Below are 25,189 nucleotides of genomic sequence, written 5' to 3' on the forward strand. Positions count from 1 at the left end.
AGCATTTAAGATTCCAGCTCTTATTTAATATAGTCCAGATTAATTGTTTATTCATGAGTATTATCTTTCAAATATTCACTCTAATGTTCTTCTTATTTTTCACAGAATTTTTGTGGGAATATGTTTCTTTTTTCCAATTTGTCTACTTTAGAAAGAGAAGTAGTTGGAATCTCCTGGGACACACTCACTATCTGCTTAGTTGTGCTACAGTACTCCTCTCAGATCTTAATTTTGAAAGCCAGTGGATATTCTGGGTCCTGACAATGAAATGTCAATTACAGCTTTGCTGGACTGAGGAGAAAGATCCTAAGGTTGTTACTTCATAATCTGATTAGGAAGAAGGAATAGGCATTATATGATATAAAATACTATACAGCTCTTACATTGAAAGGAGGGAAAAAAGTGCATTAAAACTACTACATTCTATAGACGTTCTTCCTATGCACCCCCTTGCCACTTTTTCTCGTATTTGAGTCACCTCAAAACAAAACATGAAAAAACATGACTTTTTCTACTAATATACACTCTCAAGTTATCTTAGGATTGAAGTCTTTAAATGTATACCAAAAAGGTAAGTACAGCTTTGGGCAGTAGATGGAGAAGATAAACACCATGAATCTTTGAAGAAGGGGGATATATATTATAATAGGTATACATGGAAAATTTATACTGTTTTCCATCTAACTCCACTCCATCTCCGCAGGACACCTTTCATTTAACCCTGCTAAAAAGGCATTAAGTGTGCAGCAGAAAATGGGTGTGTGTAAATGATCCGAGTTGTTTTAGCAAATATGGTAACAAAGTGGAAAATGGATCACAAAGAATAAGAGTGGGGAACAATAAGCCATTTCCCATTTCAGAGCTCAGGCTCTGGCCTTTCTTCCTTGTGTCTTTATTCTTAGACAACACAAGGCCCTTTCTCTTGCAACTGAAATCCTGATCTTGCCTCTTTCCCTGACACTAAGAAGGAGTCTGAAACACAAATCCAGAATCTGACTCTTCCAATCGAGAATCTCTCTCTATGACCACAGCTCGGAATTCATTCCTATAACAATGGCTGAAGGAAACTGGACAAGAGTTAGTGAGTTTATCCTCATGAGTTTCTCTTCCCTACCTAGTGAAATACAGTCATTACTCTTCCTGATATTTTTAATCATCTACCTAGTCACCCTGCTGGGAAACAGCCTCATCATTCTGGTTGCCTTGGCTGACCCCATGCTGCACAGCCCCATGTACTTCTTCCTCAGGAACTTGTCTTTCATAGAGATTGGCTTCAACCTAGTCATTGTGCCCAAGATGCTGGGGACCCTGATTGCCCAGGACACAACCATCTCCTTTCTTGGCTGTGCCACTCAGATGTATTTCTTCTTCTTCTTTGGGGTTTTTGAATGTTTCCTCCTGGCCACAATGGCATATGACCGCTATGTAGCCATCTGCAATCCCTTGCACTACCCAGTCATCATGAACCCTAAGACATGGGCAAAACTGGCTGTTGCCTCCTGGTTTCCAGGCATTCCCATGGCTACTGTGCAGACCACATGGCTCTTCAGCTTTCCATTCTGTGGCACCAAGGTGAATCACTTCTTCTGTGACAGCCCACCTGTGCTGAGGCTGGTCTGTGCAGACACGGCACTGTTTGAGATCTATGCCATTGTTGGAACCATTCTGGTCGTCATGATACCCTGCTTGCTGATCCTATGTTCCTACACTTGCATCATTGCTGCCATCCTCAAGATTCCATCAGCTAAAGGGAAGCACAAAGCCTTCTCTACCTGCTCCTCCCACCTCCTTGTTGTCTCCCTTTTCTATGTATCTTTAAGCCTCATCTATTTCCACCCTAAGTCCAATAATTCTCCTGAGAGCAAGAAGGTGCTATCACTGTCCTATACTGTTATGACTCCCATTTTGAACCCCATAATTTACAGCCTGAGAAATAATGAGGTGAAGAATGCCCTTGTCCAGACCTTCTACAAGGCCCTAGGCCTTAGAGACTGCATCCCATAGACATTAAGAAAAAGACTAAAGTCTTTCGAATAGGGAACAATCAGTTTGATATTTAGAATTCCTCTGCCTCTGCCTATCTCCATTGTGATGAAACCCAGCTGCTGAAATGACTATTGGAAAGCTCAGTGAAAACAGCACAGAGGTAGTTTAGACCTGTCACCACCACCTGGAAACCTCCTCTGCCTGCCCATTATGGACTTACATTCTTTTTCTTATCATCATTTTAACTTCTGTGGCCAAGTAATTCCAGATATTCACATTCCTGTGTGCACACTGTGAACAGTATGAAACTGCTTATAATCCTAACATGGGAGCACACAGAATAAAAGAGGGCACAACCCATCAAAAATCACCTTGTGACTTTGTCTTCCTTTGGGCAAATCTGACTGCATTCATCAGATAGGAAACCCTATGAGTCCTCCCAATGCATAACTCTCCTCACTGCCTTATTTTAGTTCTCATGTCCTTGAGGGAGTGTTAGTTCTTTCAAGCTCACTCATATGTATTGTATGGATATAGGAAAGTGGGTCAATAATTCCCGTATCTATACCTTTGTAAATCCAACAATGATTTATTCCTCATTCTATTTATCCCAGGAAGAATGACCTGAGCTTCCACAGGCTCTCTCTCTAGATTTGGGGTTTCAGTGGTTATTTGTTTAATGATCATTCTTAATCAGTAACTTAGGTTCTTACACCTTGTTGGAGTAATATCATAAATTTCAATCATGATGCTGCTTTCATTAAGGATTAAAATGGATCCAGCTAACTCCAACACAGCTCTTCTTTAACCACAAAAAGATTCCTCATTCTTTTTATAACTTCGTCGTACTCTGCTTTGTAGATACACCATAGTTTATTTAATGAGTCTTTTACAATTAAAAGAAAAGCTTTATGCATGTGCCTTTTTATGCTTTTGCCAGTGTATCTGACATATGGAAATCTAGAAATTGGATTTATTGGGCCAAGTGTGAATACATACATAGTGTTGCTATATTGGCACATTTCCCTCCAAATTGATCGTACCATTTTATACTCTCAACAGCAATTTATGGGAGTTCTTGTTTCCTCACAGCCACATCAATAATATTTGTCATCAGTCATTTGCAATTTTGCTTATATAATAGGTAAAGAAACATAATTAAATTTTAATTTGAATGAATAAAATTTGAAGAATACAGAGGGAATACGTGAGTAAATCAGAGAAAAGTCATGCATTTCATTTAGACTTCTGAGTTCATAGGTTAGATGATTAGCAGTTGGTGATGTCTTGGTACTCTATTTTCTCTACTCAAAAGGTTCTTTTGACCTTCATTTTAGCCAAATCCATCTCATCTTTCATGGTCTACTGCAATTCCTCAGGCAGCATAAATTGCTCATCCTACATGCATCTATTCTAAGTTTGTCAATACCCAAGTTAAATTCTGTGTCTACTATCCTGTACTTATTTTTACATGTTTGTCTTCCCCCAATGTACCTGTAACTCTTTGAAAATGAATACTGCACAAATGTTTCTCTTTTACTACAGCATAGGCATTCCTGGAAACCTTATGTTCTGCAAAACTCACACTAAAATACTATGGAGAAATAAGGTTAAGGCAGATCACTGAAAATGTATGCAAATTTGAAGCCAGAGCATTAACAGAAAGAATAACTGGTACATGGAGAGACAACATAGACTGTCCAGGCATGCAGCTTAGAGAGGCTGGAGATTGCCACAGTAGATAGTCAACATGCACACACAGTAGAATAAAATTGCCAACGACGGTTTATTGAGAAAAAGAGTATTTGGTGCTGAGACAATGCAGATGGATGTGATGCTGTAAACCAGTGGGGCATCCCTTATATGGCCACAGGAGTCAGTACCACTTTCCAGGAGCCGCAAGCTACACAGAGCAAGGGGTGCCCCTTTCTGTGGATGAAGCCTAAGGTACAGGCATACTTCAAAAATTCTCTTAAAAACAACTAAGAGAGTTCCTGATGCCAAGGTCTCAGGACATTTACTTAGATATTGAAGGCTATCACTTTACTCAATCTATTCTGATTTGCTTTGCCCAATTAAAAGTTACATACAATGAAATTATTTTCCTTTTTTTCAATAGTATATGCAAGATAAATAAATGAATGGATAGTCTAGCTGAGAAACGATGATGACTTGGAATAGAGTGGTATTAGTAGAAATTAATTCAAAATATCTTTTACAGGAAGAATTGATAGGACTTGATGGTGGATTGCATGTGGAGAAATACACCACTCAAGAGAGGGGGGTTGATTCTAGAGCTAGACCAATTCCTGTGGTAGAGCACAGGTGTTCTGAAAGTCTAGGGGAGATCCATAAAAGAGGTACAAGAGAGATTTTTTTTTCCAGAAAAGTCAAGCCTAAAGCTTTTTCCTTCATATGCCTGTTATGAATCCCCTTTCACTTTTTAGGAACATCCACCCAAACATGCAGTAACTGATCTTTCCTTGTGACCAGATACTTTCATCATAGGCCAGGTTACCCCAGAATCGGATATGGAGCCAAGAATTCAAGTACAAGTTATATATTAAGGAGAAACCATTAAGCAAGTGGGGAAAGTGAAAGGGGAATGGAGAACAAGATAAGCAAAATAATTTCAGGGGAAATCCCAGTTCCCTTATGGATCTCCAGAGCATAAATAAATCAGAGTTTGTTCTGCTTCAGGTCATAGGAAGGAGGCCTTTTCATACTCCCAGTTGTAGGGAAGAGGGAGAACTAAAGCCAGGTCACCAGTGCCCGGGGGCATTCTTCTGAAGGTCTCATTTACAAGCTATTAGAAGTTAGCTTGCAGAAGCTGACACAGAAGGTTGCACAGAGCTGGGCAAAATGACCCAAGGACAGCATCCATTACAATCTGCCCTTCAGACACGCTTTCCGTCATCTGAGTGTTTTGAGTCAACCAAAAACTCCAAGCTTTTCACCAGAACATTAAAAATGACCACTAAAGAAATGGCCACTGAAACCCCAAATCTTTTTTTTTTAAACATCTTTATTGGAGTATAATTGTTTTACAATGGTGTGTTAGTTTCTGCTTTATAACAAACTGAATCAGTTATACATATACATATGTCCCCAGATCTCTTCCCTCTTGCATCTCTCTCTCTTCCACCCTCCATATCCCACCCCTGTAGGTGGTCACAAAGCACTGAGCTGATCTCCCTGTGCTATGCGGCTGCTTCCCACTAGCTATCTATTTTACGTTTGGTAGTGTATATATGTCCATGCCACTCTCTCACTTTGTCCCAGCTTACCCTTCCCCCTCCCCATATCCTCAAGTCCATTCTCTAGTAGGTCTGCATCTTTATTCCCGTCTACTAGGTCCATCCACCTCACTACAAATAACTCAGTTTCGTTCCTTTTTATGACTGAGTAATATTCCATTGTATATATGTGCCACATCTTCTGTATCTATTCATCTGTTGATGGACACTTAGGTTGCTTCCATGTCCTGGCTATTGTAATAGAGCTGCAATGAATATTTTGGTATATGACTCTTTTTGAATTATGATTTTCTCAGGGTATATGCCCAGTAGTGGGATTGCTGGGTCATATGGTATTTCTATTTTTAGTTTTTTAAGGAACCTCCATCCTGTTCTCCATAGTGGCTGTATCAATTTACATTCCCAACAACAGTGCAAGAGGGCTCCCTTTTCTCCACACTCCCTCCAGCATTTATTGTTTGTAGATTTTTTGCTGATGGCCGTTCTGACCGGTGTGAGATGATATCTCATTGTAGTTTTGATTTGCATTTCTCTAATGATGAATGATGTTGAGCATTCTTTCATGTGTCTGTTGGCAATCTGTGTATCTTCTTTGGAGAAATGTCTAGGTCTTCTGCCCATTTTTGGATTGGGTTGTTTGTTTTTTTGTTATTGAGCTGCATGAGCTGCTTGTATATTTTGGAGATTAATCCTTTGTCAGTTGCTTCGTTTGCAAATATTATCTCACATTCTGAGGGTTGTCTTTTCATCTTGTTTATGGTTTCCTTTGCTGTGCAAAAGCTTTGAAGTTTCATTAGGTGCCATTTGTTTATTTTTGTTTTTATTTCCATTTCTCTAGGAGGTGGGTCAAAAAGGATCTTGCTGTGATTTACATCATAGTGTGTTCTGCCTGTATTTTCCTCTAAGAGTTCTATAGTGATTGGCCTTACATTTAGGTCTTTAATCCATTTTGAGTTTATTTTTGTGTATGGTATTAGGAAGTTTTCTAATTTCATTCTTATGAAATTAGAACACTCCCAAACCACTTATTGAAGAGGCTGTATGTACTCCATTGTATATTCTTGCCTCCTTTGTCAAAGATAAGGTGGCCATATGTGCGTGGGTTTATCTCTGGGCTTTCTATCCTGTTCCATTGATCTGTATTGCTGTTTTTGTGCCAGTACCATACTGTCTTGATTACTGTAGCCTTGTAGTATAGTCTGAAGTCCGGGAGCCTGATTCCTCCGGCTCCGTTTTTCTTTCTCAAGATTGCTTTGGCTATTCGGGGTCTTTTGTGTTTCCATACAAACTGAAGTTTTTTGCTCTAGTTCTGTGAAAAATGCCAGTGGTAGTTTGATAGGGATTGCATTGAATCTGTAGATTGCTTTGGGTAGTAGAGTCATTTTCACAATGTTGATTCTTCCAATCCAAGAACATGGTATATCTCTCCATCTGTTTATATCATCTTTAATTTCTTTCATCAGTGTCTTATAGTTTTCTGCATACAGGTCTTTTATCTCCTTAGGTAGGTTTATTCCTAGATATTTTATCCTTTTTGTTGCAATGGTAAATGGGAGTGTTTTCTTAATTTCACTTTCAGATTTTTCATCATTATTGTATAGGAATGCAAAAGATTTCTGTGCATTAATTTTGTATCCTGCTACTTTACCAAATTCATTGATTAGCTCTAGTAGTTTTCTGGTAGCATCTTTAGGATTCTCTATCTATAGTATCATGCCATCTGCAAACAGTGACAATTTTAATTCTTTTTTTATGATTTGGATTCCTTTTGTTTCTTTTTATTCTCTGATTGCCGTGGCTAAAACTTCCAAAACTATATTGAATAATAGTGGTGAGAGTGGACAACCTTGTCTTGTTCCTGATCTTAGAGGAAATGGTTTCATTTTTCACCACGGAGAACAATGTTGGCTGTGGGTTTGTCATATATGGCCTTTATTATGTTGAGGTAGGTTACCTCTATGTCTACTTTCTGGAGAGTTTTTATCATAAATGGTGTTGAATTTGTCAAAAGCTTTTTCTGCATCTATTGAGATGATCATACGGTTTTTATTCTTCAATTTGTTAGTATGGTGTATCACACTGATTAGCGTATATTGAAGAATCCTTGTATTCCTGGGATAAACCCCACTTGATCTTGATGTATGATCCTTTCAATGTGCTGTTGGATTCTGTTTGCTAGTATTTTGTTGAGGATTTTCTCATCTATGATTATCAGTGATAATGATTATCAGGCCAGTGTGACTTTGCAACAGACAGGCGCGCCGTGCGTTCTCCCCGGGAAGTTGTCCCTGGATCCCGGGACCCTGGCAGTGGCGGGCGTGTGGAGAGTGACCTGTGCTCGCACACAGGCTTCTTGGTGGCTACAGCAGTAGCCTTAGCGTTTCATGCCAGTCTCTGGGGTCCGCGCTGATAGCCACCCCTCGCGCCTGTCTTTGGAGCTCGTTTAAGCGGCGCTCTTAATCCCCTCTCCTCGCGTACCACGAAACCAAGAGGCAAGAAAAAGTCTCTTGCCTCTTCGGCAGGTCTAGACCTTTTCCCGGACTCTCTCTCGGCTAGCCGTGGTGCACTAGCCCCCTTCAGGCTGTGTTCACGCCGCCAACCCCAGTCCTCTCCCTGCGCTCCGACCTCCGACCTCCGAAGCCCGAGCCTCAGCTCCCAGACCCCGCCCGTCCCGGCGGGTGAGCAGACAAGCCTCTCGGGCTGGTGAGTGCTGGTTGGCACCGATCCTCTGTGCGGGAATCTCTCCGCTTTGCCCTCCACACCCCTGTTGCTGCGCTCTCCCCCGTGGCTCTGAAGCTTCCTCCCTATGCCTCCCACAGTCTCCGCCCGCGAAGGGGCTTCCTAGTGTGTGGAGACCTTTCCTCCTTCACAGCTCCCTCCCAGAGGTGCAGGTCCCGTCCCTATTCTTTTGTCTCTGTTTTTTCTTTTTTCTTTTGCCCTACCCAGGTACGTGGGGAGTTTCCTGCCTTTTGGGAGGTCTGAGGCCTTCTGCCAGCGTTCAGTAGGTGTTCTGTAGGAGTTGTTCCACATGTAGATGTATTTCTGATGTATCTGTGGGGAGGAAGGTGATCTCCACCTTCTACTCCTCTGCCATCTTGAAGGTCCCTCTGCTTGGCTCTTTTACCCAGACGTTAATCAATCACACATTTAGAGGGGATTCCATGGTAACCATTCTACAGTTACCATGAACATAGGTCCAGGAACAACACACCTCAGATTGACTTTGCAGGGGAAGACCTCCCCAGTGAAGAGATATCTAGTAACCAAAGTTCTTATTTCTTTCATTCATGCATTCATGCATCCATGGAATCATTTTAAAAGTATTTATTGAACTCTTATTGCATTTTATCTTACCATTTTATCAGAGCAATGACTGACACATAATGTGTTTTAATACACACTTTTGCATTTGTTACTATCCTTTTAAAATTACTGGAACTGCACTACAATAGACAAACTCTAATCTGGGGTAGGAGGATCAGAGAAAACCCTCATTCAGACAACATGTGCTAGATGAGGTGATGTAGACAAGGACAAAAAACTAATAGTTGAAATTGGTGACTTGGCTGTCATTGATGATCTAGATGAGAGCTACTTCAGTAACAGCAGAAAAAATAAGAAAATGTAAGAAGAAAGTACAAACACTACCTTAAATATTGCCGTTACCGATAGTTGCCATCTCCACCTTCCAAATTCTGGAATCCTAAGCAAATAAAATGATGGCTGTTTTAAGGCACAGAGTTTTGAGATGGTTTGTTATGCAGCAATGGATAACTGAAACTCTTGAGAGAATTGTGCTCCATCACATTCAAATAGATTCCTATGCGGCTTATTCACATTACCAATAAAAACTACTACCCACCCTGGTGGCGCAGTGGTTGAGAGTCCGCCTGCCGATGCAGGGGACACGGGTTCGTGCCCGGTCCGGGAAGATCCCACATGCCGCGGAACGGCTGGGCCCGTGAGCCATGGCCGCTGAGCCTGCGCGTGCGGAGCCTGTGCTCCGCAACGGGAGAGGCCACAGCAGTGAGAGGCCCGCGTACCGCAAAAAACAAACAAACAAACAAACAAAAACAAAAAAAAAACTACTACCTCTCCTGCTATGGAGGGAGAGGGGGAATAAAGGGCCAAGAAGCTTCTAAAGAATCATAATAAAGATGATGTATCAGTCAGGGTTGTATTTGCAAGTAACAGAAACTGACTATGCATGATTTAAGCTAAAAGGAAAAATACTGAATAATAGTAATTCCGATTCTGCAGCCAGAATCACGGGCCAAATTCATTAACACAAATTCATTAACACGATGTCAGCTAAGGACATCACTGCCATTTAACACTAGGTGGCGCAGTTTACACTGCCAACACCCTCAGCACAGGCCCTGCTGCTGGAGCTGCTAATTCCCTGAACCTGGAAATTGGAATGTTGCTGCTCTCTCTACCGCTGACAAAAAAAGAGAAGAAATTGCTGACACTACCTCAGCCAGGTGACCAAGGTTAACATAAATAGTGTTAAGTCCTGTTGTTAGTACGTTCCCTTGAGATGATATGATGGAAATAGCACTTTATGATCGGAAGATCCCTCAAACCCATAACCTCAGTCGAATCATGAGAAAAACAAATTCTCATACATGGGCTTCCTATAAAATATACAACCTGTACTCCTCAAAACTGTAAAGGTCATCAAAAACAAGTCTCAAAAACTGTCACAGCCAGGAGGAGCCTAAGGAGACAAAACCTAAGCAAATTCAAACAAAGTATAAAGTTTAGTTAATAATAAGGTATTAATCTTATTTTCTTAATTGTAGCAGATGTGCCATAATAATGTAAATAATAATAATAACAATGTAAGTCGATAGTGGGAAAAGGGGGGTAATATCAGAACTCAATGTACTATATCTTCTCAATTTTTCTGTACATCTAAACCTGACCTAAAAAATAAAGTCTGTTTTTTTAAAAAGAAACTTTTTGGTGTCCTTGCTTTTTCACGTCACTAGCTCTTAATTCAAAGTCTAGACTGGGTATATCTAATTGATCGAGTCCTAGCTGCAGTGCAGACAAAGGAAGTTAATATTAGATGTATTCAGTTTCCATGGATGGAGACAGGCTCCAACTCCCTCACAAGACTCAACAGAAGATTATAATTTTAGACAGTGTATTCAAAGGATCAGAAGCCAAAAACTGACAAATGTCCATAACACATGGCCCATGAAACCAAATCAACCCTATTCATATCTTGACTATCTACAAATTCCAGACTGACCAATGCAACTCACAATCTACACAACACAATATTCTGAGGATGTGCAGAACACAGAACATTGGGTGAAGAAATACAATAGCTTAGCATATGGAATGCTTCCACTGGTCGTTAAGACAGTCTTCATTTGATTGCGTTTACTAATATATTTTCAATTGCTAGTACAGTATTTGCCACATATTAAATTCTCAATAAAAATTGGCTGAATGAATATGTAAGTGGTCTAGGAAAAGTGTTGGCTTAACTCAGGTCAAGTTTTCTCTATATTTTTTTCTTAAATACAGAGAAGATCTGGATTTCACAATGATAGAAGAGAATGGAGTTTGTAGCAAACAAGTCTATGCATCTTAAGGATCTAATCCCAGATGGCTTTACAATGAAAGTCATATATTGAGAGAAACCTTTAAGATTGTGCCCTTAAAAAATAGCTGGACTTTAGTGAGGTGACTGCAAAATGAAAAGGGCCCTTCTTCAATTAGAAAGCAGTGTCTAGGCCTCTGTGGACCTTTGAAGACACATGGTCAGAAACCTCATATCTATAAGGTATGAGAGGAAGGCTGGTCATTCTGCTTCATACTTGGCACCCTTTCCATTTCCCTGAAATCTTAATTAGCTAAAGACTATGTTTGAGCCTGTTTACTGGCAATACTCACAAGTTAAAATTTTTATTTTGCCTAGCTATTAACTGACTTTTATAAAGGTCAACCCCATCACAAACAATTCATGGCACACACCATACTCCCAATCTTGGAAAATATCATTCCACAATTCTGGCACATCTTACTAATGACCCTCTAAATCTTGAAGCGTTGAGTGAGTAGCAGTGGGACAAGTACGAAGTGATCTGAGCTTGAAGCTCAGCTTCGCTATCTTTTAGTTTCCATAAAGTTGGGGATGATAATCTCTTCCTTATAGTGTTGTGGTGATGAGTGAGATGACATTTATAATTTGCTTATGATAGTCATGAGTACAGAAGAGGTTGGTTAAAACAAACAAAAATCTGGTTCCTATCTTGTGATCTAGATTTAAAGCTCCCTTCCTGGTAGACAGTCCCTGGTTTACTAGTTTCAGTTCTTCCTCTGGGGCTCAGTCCTAGACTCCTCCTCCTTCTACTGTTTTCTCTCCTTCTCCCTGCAGTCTCATTCTCCCCCTGCCCCCCCCCCCCCATAGTATCGAGTACCATCTACCCGTTACCGACACAAATTTTACAAATCTGGCCCCATACACCTCTAAGCTCTCACTTACGTCCAATTTGACAAGGCTTCTTAGATGTCACAAAGTATCTCATATGTAACAAGCCAAAACTGGACTCATGATCTTTTGCAAGATTTTCTACCGCGATGCAAAATTGAATAAATGAGTGAATGAGTGAATGAGCAAGTCAGTAAAAAACATGTTAAACCATGTTATATACAAGACCATGTCTTTTCAAAATTACTTCACTGTTTTTTGATTCCAAGAAAATGGAGGAGGAGGGTGGGTGGAGTGAGAAGGTAAAAAAATTTTGGCCAGTTCTCCTAGATGGGATGGAGGAGGCCACAGAAGTTTGACAAGGCCTTTTCCCACCTTCCCTAAGCATGGCCCTTGGTTGCTGGCCCTAGGGTTGGACTCACGTCTATGAAGCGGGCGGGGCCTGGGAAAGGGGCGGGATGGGCAGAAGCCCCACCCCGTCTACTTTACAAACTTGGGCCGCGGGGGCTTCTGGGGGCTTCCACGGATGGTGCGCATGCGCGGGAGTGCGCCGGCCTGCGTCTTGGTATTTAGTAGATACTGAGCTGGTGCTGGCGTGTAAGTGACAGGTATGGCCCGCGCTGCTTAGTTGTGGCGTGATTACTAACGCAAGCTCCCTCCCCGGGCTGGGAGGGCGACTTCTGCGGCTCCTCTGAACTGGCTCCTGGGTGTGACTGAACCCATCCCTGGCTAGGAGCGGTTGTTTGCAGGTATCACGCGGGTCAGCGGGCGGTGAGGACGCGGGTGCGTGGAATTGGGAATCCTGCTTGAGGGCGTCCACGCGGTCTCCTCGGCTTGTTCGCTGTTACCTGGATTCCAACTCTGTGCTCTGCAGTCTCTGCGGGAGAAGCTGGAGGAGGGCGCGAGCTGACAGAGATGGAGGCGTGGGCTGTGGTGGGAAGTTAGTGCGTGAGAGAGGAGAGGTAAAGAGGGCTGGGGTGGGAAACAGGACGGTTAGGTTCCAGATCTAGGTCTGCTGTCTCCTTTTCCATTCTGGGATGGGGGCAGTCTCCAGGCGTTTAATCTGGTAAATATATCTTGCTCAGCTGGTTTTGGAATGACTGATATGGATTCCCGATCCAGTGTGACTGGGTCAATCGACTGGAAAAGAAAATGGAGAAAAGTTCATTCCAACTTGCCGTGCTGTCCCACTCATTCCTGGCCACTCCCTAAAACCTCTTTATTTCAGATGCTCATTTGCACACTGCTCTATGCTACTTTTTAGAAGCTAATCTCGGAAGGCGAAAGATTCTCCTTACCTCGGGCTACTGCTCTGCCTATGACCTATTTGATTAAAACAACCCTTTTTCACAGATACTACCTTTTCCCCATAATTAGTGCCTGTTCAAGTTCCTTGACGCTGTAAAATCCTATGAACTTGTGTCAGCTGGTTATTTTATCTAACTCTCCAGATTCCTGCCACCTGCGCCTTACTGAGCCCTTCCTTCCATTGGTATTGGCTCAGCGTCTTAAATCTTCATTCTGAGTCCTACCATCGTCCTTAAAGGTGTCTGTTTAGTACTTTAGAAGTACTTTAGAGTTTAAACTTGAACAGTTCTTGACTTTGTTTATTCCATTGGTGGTCACTTACAGACCACTTAAGCTATTCTCAGTCACGGTCATACCTTGGACCATTTATCATCCAGACTGTTCCTCCTTCGAAATCTTAAGTGCTAGCGTATCATCCTGAACATCTCTAACCTGTCCTCCTAGCTCTATAATTATTTATACTGAGTAATTTATTAATTTTTAACCTATAAACTCCTAGTATATTTTGTTGCTTTTTCTCACTTTGAGTTGAACGTTTAATTCATCTCATTCTTGTTTAATTATATATATAAGGCTTTGCTATTGCCTAACAGTAGAACTTGAGCTGTTAGATTTTGAAGTGCAGTGTTTTTAGTGTTTTTAATTTGAGTTGTTTTCCAGAAGCAAAAGTTAAATTTCGAAGTAGTTGAGATTTTTTTCTATTTCTACTTGACGTTAAGATCTAGTTTTCATTCTGGTAATAAATGTGGTTTGTACCGCTTTTATTTACTTTTTATTTATTGAGTTTTTTGGTAGCTTAGTAAATAGCAGCTTAGTGCTTGCATAGAAACTACATTCTATCTGGTTTTGTATATCAGGCTAAGCATGTTATTCATGTCCTCTATACTATCAATTTTAGCTTACTTGTTAAGGACTGAGAAAGTTGCCTTAGTCTCCCATTTCTGTGGTGGTATTGTTGCTTGCATCTCTTGTTTTCTGAGGGTTTTGCTATAAATATATTTCATTGTGTTGTTTGATACACTTAGTAGCAGTCATATTTCATTATGAGTTGTACCTTCAATCATTTAAAGTTTCCTCTTTGTCTCATTTTATTCATTTGTGCTTTTAATTCAATATACATCTTAATTCAGTATATCCCTGCATATTATTGTTGTTTACATTTGTTTGTTATTTTTTCTATCATCCCTTTAAGCTTTGGAGTTCTTTTGTTTTGGATGTCTCTTAATTTTTTACATAGTTGAGTTTAAATTTATTTGTTAATTTAACAAATTTATTGTTACAATGCTCTATGCTACTTTTTTAGAAGCTAATCTCGGAAGGCGAAAGATTCTCCTTACCTCAGGCATTTATTGTTACAATGGATATTCTTGTTGTTAAATCTGCTTTTTTTTTTTTAATGCTTACTTGGTTTTTTGTTTTGTTTTTAATATGTGATCTGTGAACGTGTTTTTCTTCTTTCTCCCTGTATGTTAATTCTGAAAGTATCTGGGCCCATAGTTCATTGTTCTGCTGGAACTCAGTGAGTGATACCTCTTAAGCACTTCGGAACTTTCTTTTTTCTTTTTTCTTTTTTTTTTTTTTTTTTGGTAATGAATGTGTACTTTCCTCAAGCTTTGAAGAAGGTTTGTGTTGGATCTCAGAATGTTCCTTCAGTTGTTCCACTTTGCCCTGTGTCCCCATGTAATGGGGATACTAATGAGTATATAGATGGCGTCAATACATTTCTACAAGACAGAAAGTGAAAATATAGTTTACAGAAGCAGTGTAGAAAAGGTCACAACTTAGAATATGCTAGGAGGTGACCACAGTGGAGGTGGAAACCCATCTGCCTATGAGAATCTTAAGCTGTTTCAACAGTGTATGGCAGTGAGAGTTAAATAGAACATAGGAATTGAGTGAAGGGTTACATGTGAAACATCTATTCCAGTCATCTCCCCAACCTCCCAGCCCTCTTCCTACCTACACAGAGAAGCAGTTTAGCTCCAGTGCCTTCCTCCCACAAAAAGTTCTTCCCTAAATAAACTGAGGAGAAGGAAGGCTTTTAGGTTAGGTGTTGACATTTCATAGTAAAACCTTTTCACTCTGTTGTGTGGGGAGCCCACAACTTGACAGCCTGCTCCTCCACTCACCCTAAATCAAAGTCTGCCAATGTGTGTGTCTCACTGATATTCACATGGCTCTTGGTAAGTCTCCCATTCAGGGTAGACACCCATTAGGAAACCAATCTACTGATACAGAAGAAGTAGAAATTCATATGATGATCTGGAATAATCAACCTAACACTTGATTCTTAAATATGAGCAGAAAACTAGGGAATACCAGATGTCTAAAAACCAAGATAAATAGAAACCCTGACCACAGAATCAAAGAGAATTTACGAAACAGAAAACTCAAATTAGAATCTTCAGAGAAATTTGAAACGATATTGTAACTGTACAAGCACAATGCTAAAAGTGGAAAAAGAACCACTGGCCTAGAGGCTTATAATAAAAATGACTCCTGAATGGTAAATTGCACCTGGACTGGGAGAACTGTAAATCAGATAGAAAGCTGGATCTGAACTTCCCTGAACGTAGTGACTCATAATCTGGCACACTCTTTGGGGAACCCTGAGAGCTGCACTCGTAGAGTTGTTAGATATCAGCTCCTGTAGAAGGCTTTTCAGTCAAGATGCTTTCTGCCCAACCTACATGGTCCACATTTCCTTGCACTTGAGCTATACTCTGTGAGAATTGCCACTGAAGAAAAATTCCCATTACTCACTCCTCTGTTAGCAAGCTTTGTTTTCTGTCCAATAGCCTTCTTAGTAACCTAAGTGCCAAATATGACCTGTGGTAGTCCTGCAACGTTTAAATGTTTTGTTGAGCCTAAGACCTCCCTGATTGATGGGCATTGCAGATTGGCTCATAGCAAATCCTAACAAATTAAAACTTTTGATTGTTATAGTCTGGGAATGCACTTTTTGACCTATCCATGTTCATTATCTGTAGGTCATATTTATGTCTTTTTTTTCAGTCTCTTGGGTGCCTGAATATTGGCTCTGCGTCTGAAGCTCCTGAAACTTTTCTCACTGCATATATATGTATATAGTACACAAGTGCTTAGCCCAAGCATGAGAATTATTGGAATCCTCTGATAAGACAAATTTGAACTGCAGTGGGAGCTCTGTGTAGGAAGATGCAGCCTTTGAACAAGTTGACGGCTATCTCAAAACCTCAAAACCTGGCTCCTCACGAACAAAGTGAGGTCCTGAGAGCAGATGTGTCTTGGCAGCCGGAATCCATCCCAGTCGTGGAGACAGATGACTGTGAAGCCTCTCGTCTAAAGTTCAGACATTTCCAGTATTTGGAAGTGTCTGGGCCTCATGAAGCCCTGAGTCAACTCTGGGAGCTCTGTCTTCAGTGGCTGAGACCAGAAATTCATACAAAGAAGCAGATCCTAGAGCTATTGGTACTGGAACAATTCCTGACAATTCTCCCTGAAGAAGTCAGGACTTGGGTGAATTTACAACATCCAAAGAACAGCAAAGAAGTGGTGAGCCTGATAGAGGATGTGATTGATATGCTTAAGGATGAAGGTGAGAATATAGAAAATTGGAGGTAGAATAGTTGACCCTTCCCATATGAAGAAAAATTATCTTTTAAAAAAATTTTTTTATGGATGCATAGTTGATGTACAGTATTTATGTTACAGGTATATAACATAGTGATTCATAATTTTTAAAGGTTATTCTCCATTTATAGTCATAAAATATTGGCTATATTCCCTGTGTTGTACCATATATCCTTATAGCTTATTTTATACATAATATTTTATACTTCTTAATCCTCTATCCCTATATTGTCCCTCCCCCCTTCCCTTTTCCCACTGGTAACCACTAGTTTGTTCTCCTATATCTGTGAATCTGTTTCTTTTTTGTTATATTCACTAGTTCTTTTTTTTGATTCCACATGTAAGTGATATCATAGAGTATTTGTCTTCCTCTATCTGACTCATTTCACTTAGCATAAGAACTTTTTCTGAAGCTAGAAGATGTCAAGGGCTAGATCATGAAGAACTTTACTATACTAGGAAGGCTGAACTGAGATCTCACAGATTGAGTAGGGGAGTAAAATAATTTGATTTACCTTTCAAAAATACTGTGTTGGCTTCAGTGTAGAGCAGGGATCAGCAAACTATGACCATAGGCCAAATATTTTTGGAAATAAAGTTTTACTGGAACACAGCCACACCCCATACATTTACATTTTGTCTACAGCTGCTTTCATACTATGACGAGACTTGGTTAGTTATAGCAGAGACTGTATTGCCTGCAAAGCCTAAATAAAATATTTACAATCTGGATCTTTACAGAAAAAGTTTATCAACTTCTGCAGTAAAGGATAGCCCTGAGAGCTCTGAAAATAGGAAAACCAATTAGGAAGTATTGTAGTAGATCAGGTGTTAGAGAATGAGGAAGCATTTGGGAAAACAGAGGAGTTTGAACCTAAAGGGTTTACATATTAGGTGTGAATGGGACAAATGTTCTGGCTTGCATGAATGCAGTGTAAGTAACAGTTTTTGTTGGAGAGGAGATTGATATATTAATTATGTGGCATGTTGAACTTGAGGTCTTTGTGGGACAACCACAGTGAATAATCTAATATATAGTTAAAAATATGGCTTTAGTGTTCAGAAGTATACAATTTCTGTTGCTGCTGTAACACATTACCATAAACTTTGTTGCTTAAAACAATATGAATGTATAGTCCTACAGGTTTGTAGATCAGTGGGTCTCTCTGGGCTAAAATCAAGAAAGAAAAATATGGAAACTTATAGGTATGAACGGAAGTAGGAAAAATACAAATCCTTAGGAAGAACCAGTATTTAAGAGCTGGCATAGATCTAACTACCAATTATAGAAAATAGAGAATAGAGGAACATGTTAAGCTACACCATGGGAATGCCATTACTAAAATCCAATCTGTGAGAAACTGCAAGACAATCCAGTTTCTAAAACAAAATAATTGTAAGGAAGTAGGGAGGGGCTATGGAAGAGGGATTTAGAGATTAAAAGAAACATAAAACATGTGTAATTGATCATGTGAATGTGTGGACCTTATAAGACATGAGGCAACTGACTGGATATTTGACTAGGCATTATTGATTAGAAACAGTGATGATACTGGTATTGGGATTATATTTAGTCCTTAGCCAAAAAGGAAATAAAATGAAGTACTGAGCAAAATAAGAAAACTCAGGGAAGCAAGCTAGAAAGGAGTAATCTAGAAAGCAAGGAACCAGGAAAGATTGGTATCTTGAGCTAAGAAAAAAGAAATCTTTAAGAAGGGAGTGTTCAACAATGTTGCAACAAAAAGGTCCTGTTAAGATGAGTATTGAAAATAATTTATTGAAATTGTTGATTAGATCAGTGGTCTAACATGGGTCTCCCTGGGCTAAAATCAAGACACCAGCAGGAATTCATTTCTTTCTGGGCCTCAGGCTCCCTTTCCCCCAACTTCAAAGCTGGCGATGGTGAGCCAAGTCCTTTCCACACTGCCATCTCTCTGACACTATTGTCATGGTGTGTGCTGGCATACATGCCCATGCTCACACTCACTCTTTCACTCTCTCTGTCTCACTGACCACAGCTGGGAAAAGTTCTCCACTTTTCAAGATTAATGTAATTGGATTGAGACCACCCAGATAATCCAGGATGATTTTTTTTTTAATTTTTATTTTTTGGCTGCCTCGGGTCTTTGTTGCTGCACACGGCCTTTCTCTAGTTGCAGCGAGCAGGGGCTACTCTTTGTTGTGGTGCTCGGGCTTCTCATTGCGGTGGCTTCCCTTGTTGCAGAGCACAGACTCTAGGTGTGTGGGCTGCAGTAGTTGCAGCACGTGGGCTGAGTAGTTGTGGCTTGCGGGCCCTAGAGTGCACGGGCTTCAGTAGTTGTGGTGTGCGGGCTTAGTTGCTCTGCGGCATGTGGGATCTTCCCGGACCAGGGATCAAACCCGTGTCAATGCCATGCATTGGCAGGTAGATTCTTAATCACTGCACCACCAGGGAAGTCCCCAGGATGATTTATTCATCTGAAGGATCTTTAACTTTAATATTGCTGAGTCCCTTTTTTTTTTGGCTGTGCCATGAGGCTTGCGGGATCTTAGTTGCCCGACCAGAGGTTGAACCCCGGCCCTGGCAGTGAAAGTGCTGAGTCCTAACCACTGGACCTCCCCTTATCCAAGGATTAGGGCATGGACATTTCAGGGGGCTATTCTGCCTATCACATGGGTCAAAAAAATACGAAGTATGAGGTGGGAATGTGATAATCATTATAGACTATTCTTGAGAAGTTTGGGAAGAAAATGAGAGGTTTCAGGGTAATACAGGACCGAGAAAGGCTTTTGTTTTCTTTTAACGTGCCATGGATCCCTGAAGAACCCACTTAAAGGGTTTGCCCATATTTTACCTACCTTAGACCTCTCAGGGCTGAAGTGGCTACCTGGCTAGCACTTGTCAGAAACATTTAATGAAGAATGTATTAGCCACTGCTACCTGGGACAGCAAACAAACAGTTGGGACAAACATAGACTAAACAAAAAGATGGGAGGAAAGGTGCTTTAGAGAGTAAGGGATTTGAAAGCTCCTACATATTCTTAGAGATCTAGAAGGCTCGGTACATGTTCAGAAAGACCTGAGAATTCCCTGATTCTCACCTCTGGCTGGTCTTCAGGCTCTGCTCGAGCAGGAAATGAAGACTAAGGCAGGGGTGAAAACTATCTGGCTAAGTATGGAAGGCATTTTCTGATGCAGACAGCCCATCTGCAAAGGCTAGGAAATGATTTTTGTTTTTCTAGTTTCAAGCATTTAAGGAAATCTCTGGAATTGCTAGCTAACCACTAAGTTAAGGAAACCGACTTAAGTGGGCACACACAACAAAGAATATAGACTTTATAAATTCAAAAAAAGGTTGAAAACATCAACAACATTGATAAAAGTTTAGCTACAATGACCAAGCAAATCAAAAATCAAAAAGATAAATCAAAAAGATTATCAGAGAATACTGTGAAAACTTAGATGAAACAGAAAAACTCCCAAACTACCAAAAGTGACTCAACTCATCTGTAACAACTAAAGAGACTGAATCAGTAATTTTTAAAATTTCAACAAAGTAAATCCAAGGACAACATGGCTTCACTGGTGAATTCTACCAAACATTAAAACAATAATTAACACCAAACTTTCTCAGACTCTTCTAAAAAACAGAAAAGGCAGGAATACTTCCTAACCTATTCTATGTTGGGAGTTTTAATCTGATGCCAAAGCCAGAGAGAGACATCACAAGAAAAGAAAACTAATGAACCAAACCCAGCAGCATATTAAGAGGATTATACACCATGACCGTGTGGGATTTATCCCAGAAATACAAGGATGGTTCAAATGTGAAAATCAACATTATACACCATACCAGTACAATGAAGGGAAGAATCACATGATCATCTCAATTGATGCAGAAAAAGCATTTGACAAATTTGTATATGAATGTTCATAGCAGCATTATTCATAATAACCAAAAAAATGGAAGCATTCCAAAAGTTCATCAACTGATGAATGGATAAACAAATTGATATTCATACAGTGGAGTATTATTCAGCCATTAAGAGGAACAAAGAACTAACACATGCTACAACATGGATGAACCTTCAAAATATGCTAATTTAAAGAAGTCAGACAAAAAAGGTCACATACCATAGGACTGAATTTACATGGAATGCCCAGAATAGGCAAATCCAAAGAGACAGCATGGAGGGAAGGGGAATGGGAGGTGACTCCTTAACGGGTATGGGGTTACTTTTGGGGGTAATGAATATGTTCTGGAATTAGATAGTGGTGACGGTTGCACAAAACTGTGAATATACTAAAACCCATGAATTGTGTACTTTAGAATGGTTAATATGGTGAATTTTTTGTTATGTGAATTTTACCTCAATTATTTAAAAAGGTGAAGTAAAAAAGATTACTGGATCAAGCTAAGATTGGATGTTAAATATAAAGGATCAGTGTTCAAGGAATTTCAAGTCTGAAGAGAGTAAATCTGCAAGTGATTTACCATAAAATCCAAGCTGCGTAGAAAAGAAAGTAACTTCACAAGAGGGATGATAGACGGGGAGAAAATTAAAGAAGCAATGTACTATGGTGGAACCTTGATGAAAGGATAGGAAAGTTGAAAGGATAGGAAAATATAGTTAGGGATTGATTCATTCGAGTTTGTTCTCAGAGTAGAACAATCTGAAGTATATAAGGGCCCCAGTGTGAAAAAGGAAGTAGCTTGATTGCTGGTGGTTGTTAGAAACAAGGTTGTCAAGGGTCTTCAGGCTGGGTTGTTGAAAAGATTATGATTTGGTGTGGAAAGCAACAATTTTAGCTAAGTAAAGTTTTTACTGACCTAGTGCAATTACTTATTTAATGTCTGTCATTCACGACAGACTAGAGGCTCCCTGAGGGCAGGCATTTGTGTGCCTCACACATGGGAGGTACTCAGTAAATACGGGCTGAATAAATGAATTTGCAATAGCTTAGTGTATTACAACAGCAAGAAGGCCCTCGCTAAATGGCATGAACCACTATGAAAAATTTTTGTATGAGCGTAGAAAAATCTTTATGAGGAAATGGGAATGGAGAAGTATGAATATATCAAAACAGCTACCAAGACCATAGTATTGGAGGATGAGAAGAGGTGGCTTTGATGGTGGCCAAGATCCATTTTAGATTAGAAGGGAGAAAGAATATTTTATAAAGAGCTAGGGAATATATAGGAATTTTTCTTTGAATGGCATGAGAGTTTCAGAGAACACAACTGTAAAGGTTCAGGAAGGAAGTCAGCAGGAAAGAAGAGTTACGGGAAGGAAACAATGCTCAGAGCAATAAAAAAGGGATGGCTGATTGAAGGCTTTTGCATCTTTTCAAGATATCTCACATATTTCCAAGAATGACAAGAATAAGAAACAATGTGATATTCTACTATGTATAAAATAGATAACTAATGAGAACCTACCGTATAGCACAGGGAACTCTACTCAGTGCTCTGTGGTGACCTAAATGGAAAGGTAATCCAAAAAAGAGGGGATATATGTATATGTGTAGCTGATTCACTTTGCTGTACAGCAGAAACTAACACAACATGGTAAAGTAACTGTACTCCAATAAAAATTAATTTAAAAAATAAATCATATAAAAAAAGAACGTGGTATTGACTGTCCTAGGGGTTATGGGACTGAGTAGACTGAGGTTTCACAGAGTGTTATAGGCCTGAATAAAGTTAACAGACTGTAATCTTGTGGCAGTATTCAAATTGCTGAGAAGTTTGGATTTTTTTTCAAATCCTGCCTTTATTTATAGAACGTAAATATTTCTTGCATTCTTTCTATTTTTTCTTAATTCACGCTGAATCAATGAAAACTTCTTCACAGACCAGTATTGGCCCATAGTCTGGCATTTGAGGATTAGTGGTGTAATTAATGAATCTTGGAGAAACATTAGGAAGTAGCCCTTGGGTGTACGTCTCACCAAAGGGCTGGAGAAGAGAATCGGTTGCTGCTCAGGTTTTTATGTCCTGGAAGAGTCAGTAGTCCAAGGTGACCAGACTGCCTAAGTCTGTGTATAGTATACACAGAGCGACTTACAGGAAAAGAATCCTTGAGTAGATTAATCCCCAATGTCTTTGAGAAAGTGATTGGTTGGGTAAAATATTCTTAGCTCCCAGTAGAATTACAGCCTGTGGTGGCTAAGCCTTAGTTAGGATTTAGTTTTGACAAGATTAAAGTATTTTTTTGGATCTGCTATAACCACAGACGAGGCATCAAAATATTATTTTGGCCTTCTCTCTGATCAAGTAGTTCTTGACCCCTGGTAGAATATGCAGATCACTTTTAGAGCTTTTTAAAAATATAAGATCTGGGCCCCACTCCTGGAGATTCCGGTTGCTGGTAGAGCCTGACATCATTAAATTTCAAACTTCTGAAGTAGCATGTTAAAAGTACTATAATTATTAAAAGTTTCTCCAAGGGAAAACTTGTCTCCCTATGTTTTCCTTCGTCTTCCTCAGGTATAACCTGCAAGGATTCTGCCCTACTCCAGAAGGGGAGCTTCAAGCAAGAAAAAAGGGAAGCTGACTCACTAACAGGCAAATCCCAGGTAAGTTAGGATTCCACTCTATTGTAATGTTCTGCTTTTTCTTTTTAGGTCTGTGAACTTTTGCCAAACATAGTTCCATCTAAGAACATGACTCTTTTAGTTGATGATATGCTGGACATTGGATCTATTTTACTTGATGATACACTTTTTGGAAAATATTTAATTTTTGTATATTCTCTGTGCATCTGTACCCTTGAGATTGTAGATGATAATCGAAGGTATAGACGTAGGGCCTACCCAGGGAATGTTTAGAATTAAAAGTGAAGTAAGCCAAGGGCAGAATCCTGAGCAATGTCATTTAATAGGCAGGAGCAGAAGAAACCTCAAAGGATACTGAAGTGAAAGGACCAAAGTGGTAGAGGAAAACCAGGAAAACATGATGTCACTGTGAAAGCAAGGAATGACCATATTTCAAGGAGAAATCCTTTAAAAGTTCAGAAAAGTGCAGCCTGAGTAGTGTCTATTCTCTTAACATCATGGAGATACAAGCATGCATGGGAATAGAAGCCAGGTTGCAGAGGGTTGAGGAAAGAGGAAAAGTGAGGAGGCAGGCAAAACACACGTAGACAACTTATTCACAAAGACTGGCTCTGAGGTAGAGGAAGGATTTGTGTGTTTCAGTGTGATTGAAGGTAAACTATAAGGACAAGGTTGAGAATGCTGGATAGAAAAGTGCAACAGCTGGTGGGATGAAGGCCCTTATAACCAGTATTTATGCAGTGCCTAACATTTCTAAGGGCTGGGAATATGATAGTAAATGAAACAAAATGCCTGCCTTTGTGGAGATTACATACTACTAGAAGTAGATAAACACAAGCAAATAAGATAATTGCAGATGGTAATAATTATTAGGGAGAAAATAAAGAAACAGACTGATTAGGAAGATGGCTACTTTATTGGGTAATCAGGAAAGGCCTATCTGACAAAGTGACATTGAGCTCTGAGACCTGAAGGATGAGGCATTAGCTGACAGCGTTCCTCAGTTAGAGATGCTCCCTGGTCTGCTAGGAGAGCCTACATTTTCATTATAAATTTCCCTCAAATCTGCCTTAAACTCTTCCTATTCTGAACTCTTTCTGTGTAAATTATTTGTACTCTATAGTAATTTTTTGTTCCACAATTATTCCAACCGGTTTTTCTCCTCGGTTAAAATGTAAGCTAATCTAGAGTTAGGACAGCCCTTCATTTTCCTTTCGCAGCCCTCAAAGAGTACCAAGTTGATAGGCCCCTAAGGTAACTTGATTTTTATCACTTGGAACTCCAAACGTTGTCCTATCAATTTTTTTTTGTATATTCTTGCCACCTACCCTGTTCTTTCCAAATTCATTTCTCCTCTAGTAATATCTTTGAGACCTTTGATTAAAAAGGAACTTAATGTTTTAGGAGCCAGTGACATTCAAAGATGTGGTTGTGGAATTCAGCGAGGAAGAGTGGGGGCAACTGGACCCTGCTGTAAAGAACCTGTACAGGGATGTGATGCTGGAGAACTATAGGAACCTGAATTCATTGCATAAAGGTGGCGTCTGCGTATTTACCTAATCTGCCCTTTAGTAGTCTCTTCATCTACTGTTAAAAACTGTTGAAGTGGTTGAGGGCATTTGGGTTTCAGTTTAGGTTTCCTAATAACTTCTGGGCACAATAGCAGATTTTCTTGTTGTATGTGATTGAAAGTCTTTTCTGATGTAGAGCTAGAAATACACAGGTCCACTGGCCTTATCTTTTAGCAGCTCTTAGACTGCTACTTTGGGATGGGATTCTCTTCCCTATAAAAATGTCTGAAATGTGTTTGTTTGTTTTCCTTTTCCCCATGTACAGAGCATCTACTTTCCAAGCCAGTTGAGACCTCCAGGTTGGAGAGTAAGGAAAAAAGTTGGATAATGGAGCAAGAAATTCTAAGAACAACTGTTTTTGGTAAGCAACAGGTAGATCTGAGGCATTTGTAAGAAGCTTCTGTTCATTAAATACACAGATAATGTACAACCCAGGGTTTGAGTTGTTGGTTGGGAGGTGACAGCAAAC

At 39.9% G+C, this 25,189-nt stretch overlaps 2 protein-coding genes across 10 annotated transcripts in view; both read left to right on the forward strand.

Moving 5' to 3' along the window:
* ZNF215 (zinc finger protein 215) overlaps nucleotides 1–25,189 on the forward strand; it is a 151,792-nt gene that overhangs the window by 115,595 nt on the left and 11,008 nt on the right. The window contains exons 1-5 of one of the 8 annotated variants that reach the window (XM_019948144.3): nucleotides 12,205–12,299; nucleotides 16,015–16,576; nucleotides 23,082–23,170; nucleotides 24,554–24,686; nucleotides 24,986–25,081. In XM_019948144.3, the coding sequence (XP_019803703.2) occupies nucleotides 16,177–16,576; nucleotides 23,082–23,170; nucleotides 24,554–24,686; nucleotides 24,986–25,081 (718 nt within the window). In that variant the 5' untranslated portion in view covers nucleotides 12,205–12,299; nucleotides 16,015–16,176. The other 7 variants (XM_004320219.4, XM_019948143.3, XM_033862453.2 and 4 more) reach the window with 7 other exon arrangements.
* Nucleotides 871–10,226, forward strand: OR10A5 (olfactory receptor family 10 subfamily A member 5). Of its 2 annotated transcripts, XM_073807914.1 has the most exons (2): nucleotides 871–1,961; nucleotides 5,269–10,226. In XM_073807914.1, the coding sequence occupies exons 1-2, from the start codon at nucleotides 1,054–1,056 to the stop codon at nucleotides 5,393–5,395; spliced, it is 1,035 nt and encodes a 344-aa protein (XP_073664015.1). In that variant the 5' UTR covers nucleotides 871–1,053; the 3' UTR covers nucleotides 5,396–10,226. The 2 variants fall into 2 exon arrangements, with proteins under 2 accessions (XP_073664015.1, XP_004331808.1); XM_004331760.4 differs by lacking the exon at nucleotides 5,269–10,226 and having other exon boundaries at nucleotides 871–2,248.

This window comes from Tursiops truncatus, chromosome 8 (genome assembly GCF_011762595.2).
Source record: "Tursiops truncatus isolate mTurTru1 chromosome 8, mTurTru1.mat.Y, whole genome shotgun sequence".
Taxonomy (NCBI): Eukaryota; Metazoa; Chordata; class Mammalia; order Artiodactyla; family Delphinidae; genus Tursiops; species Tursiops truncatus.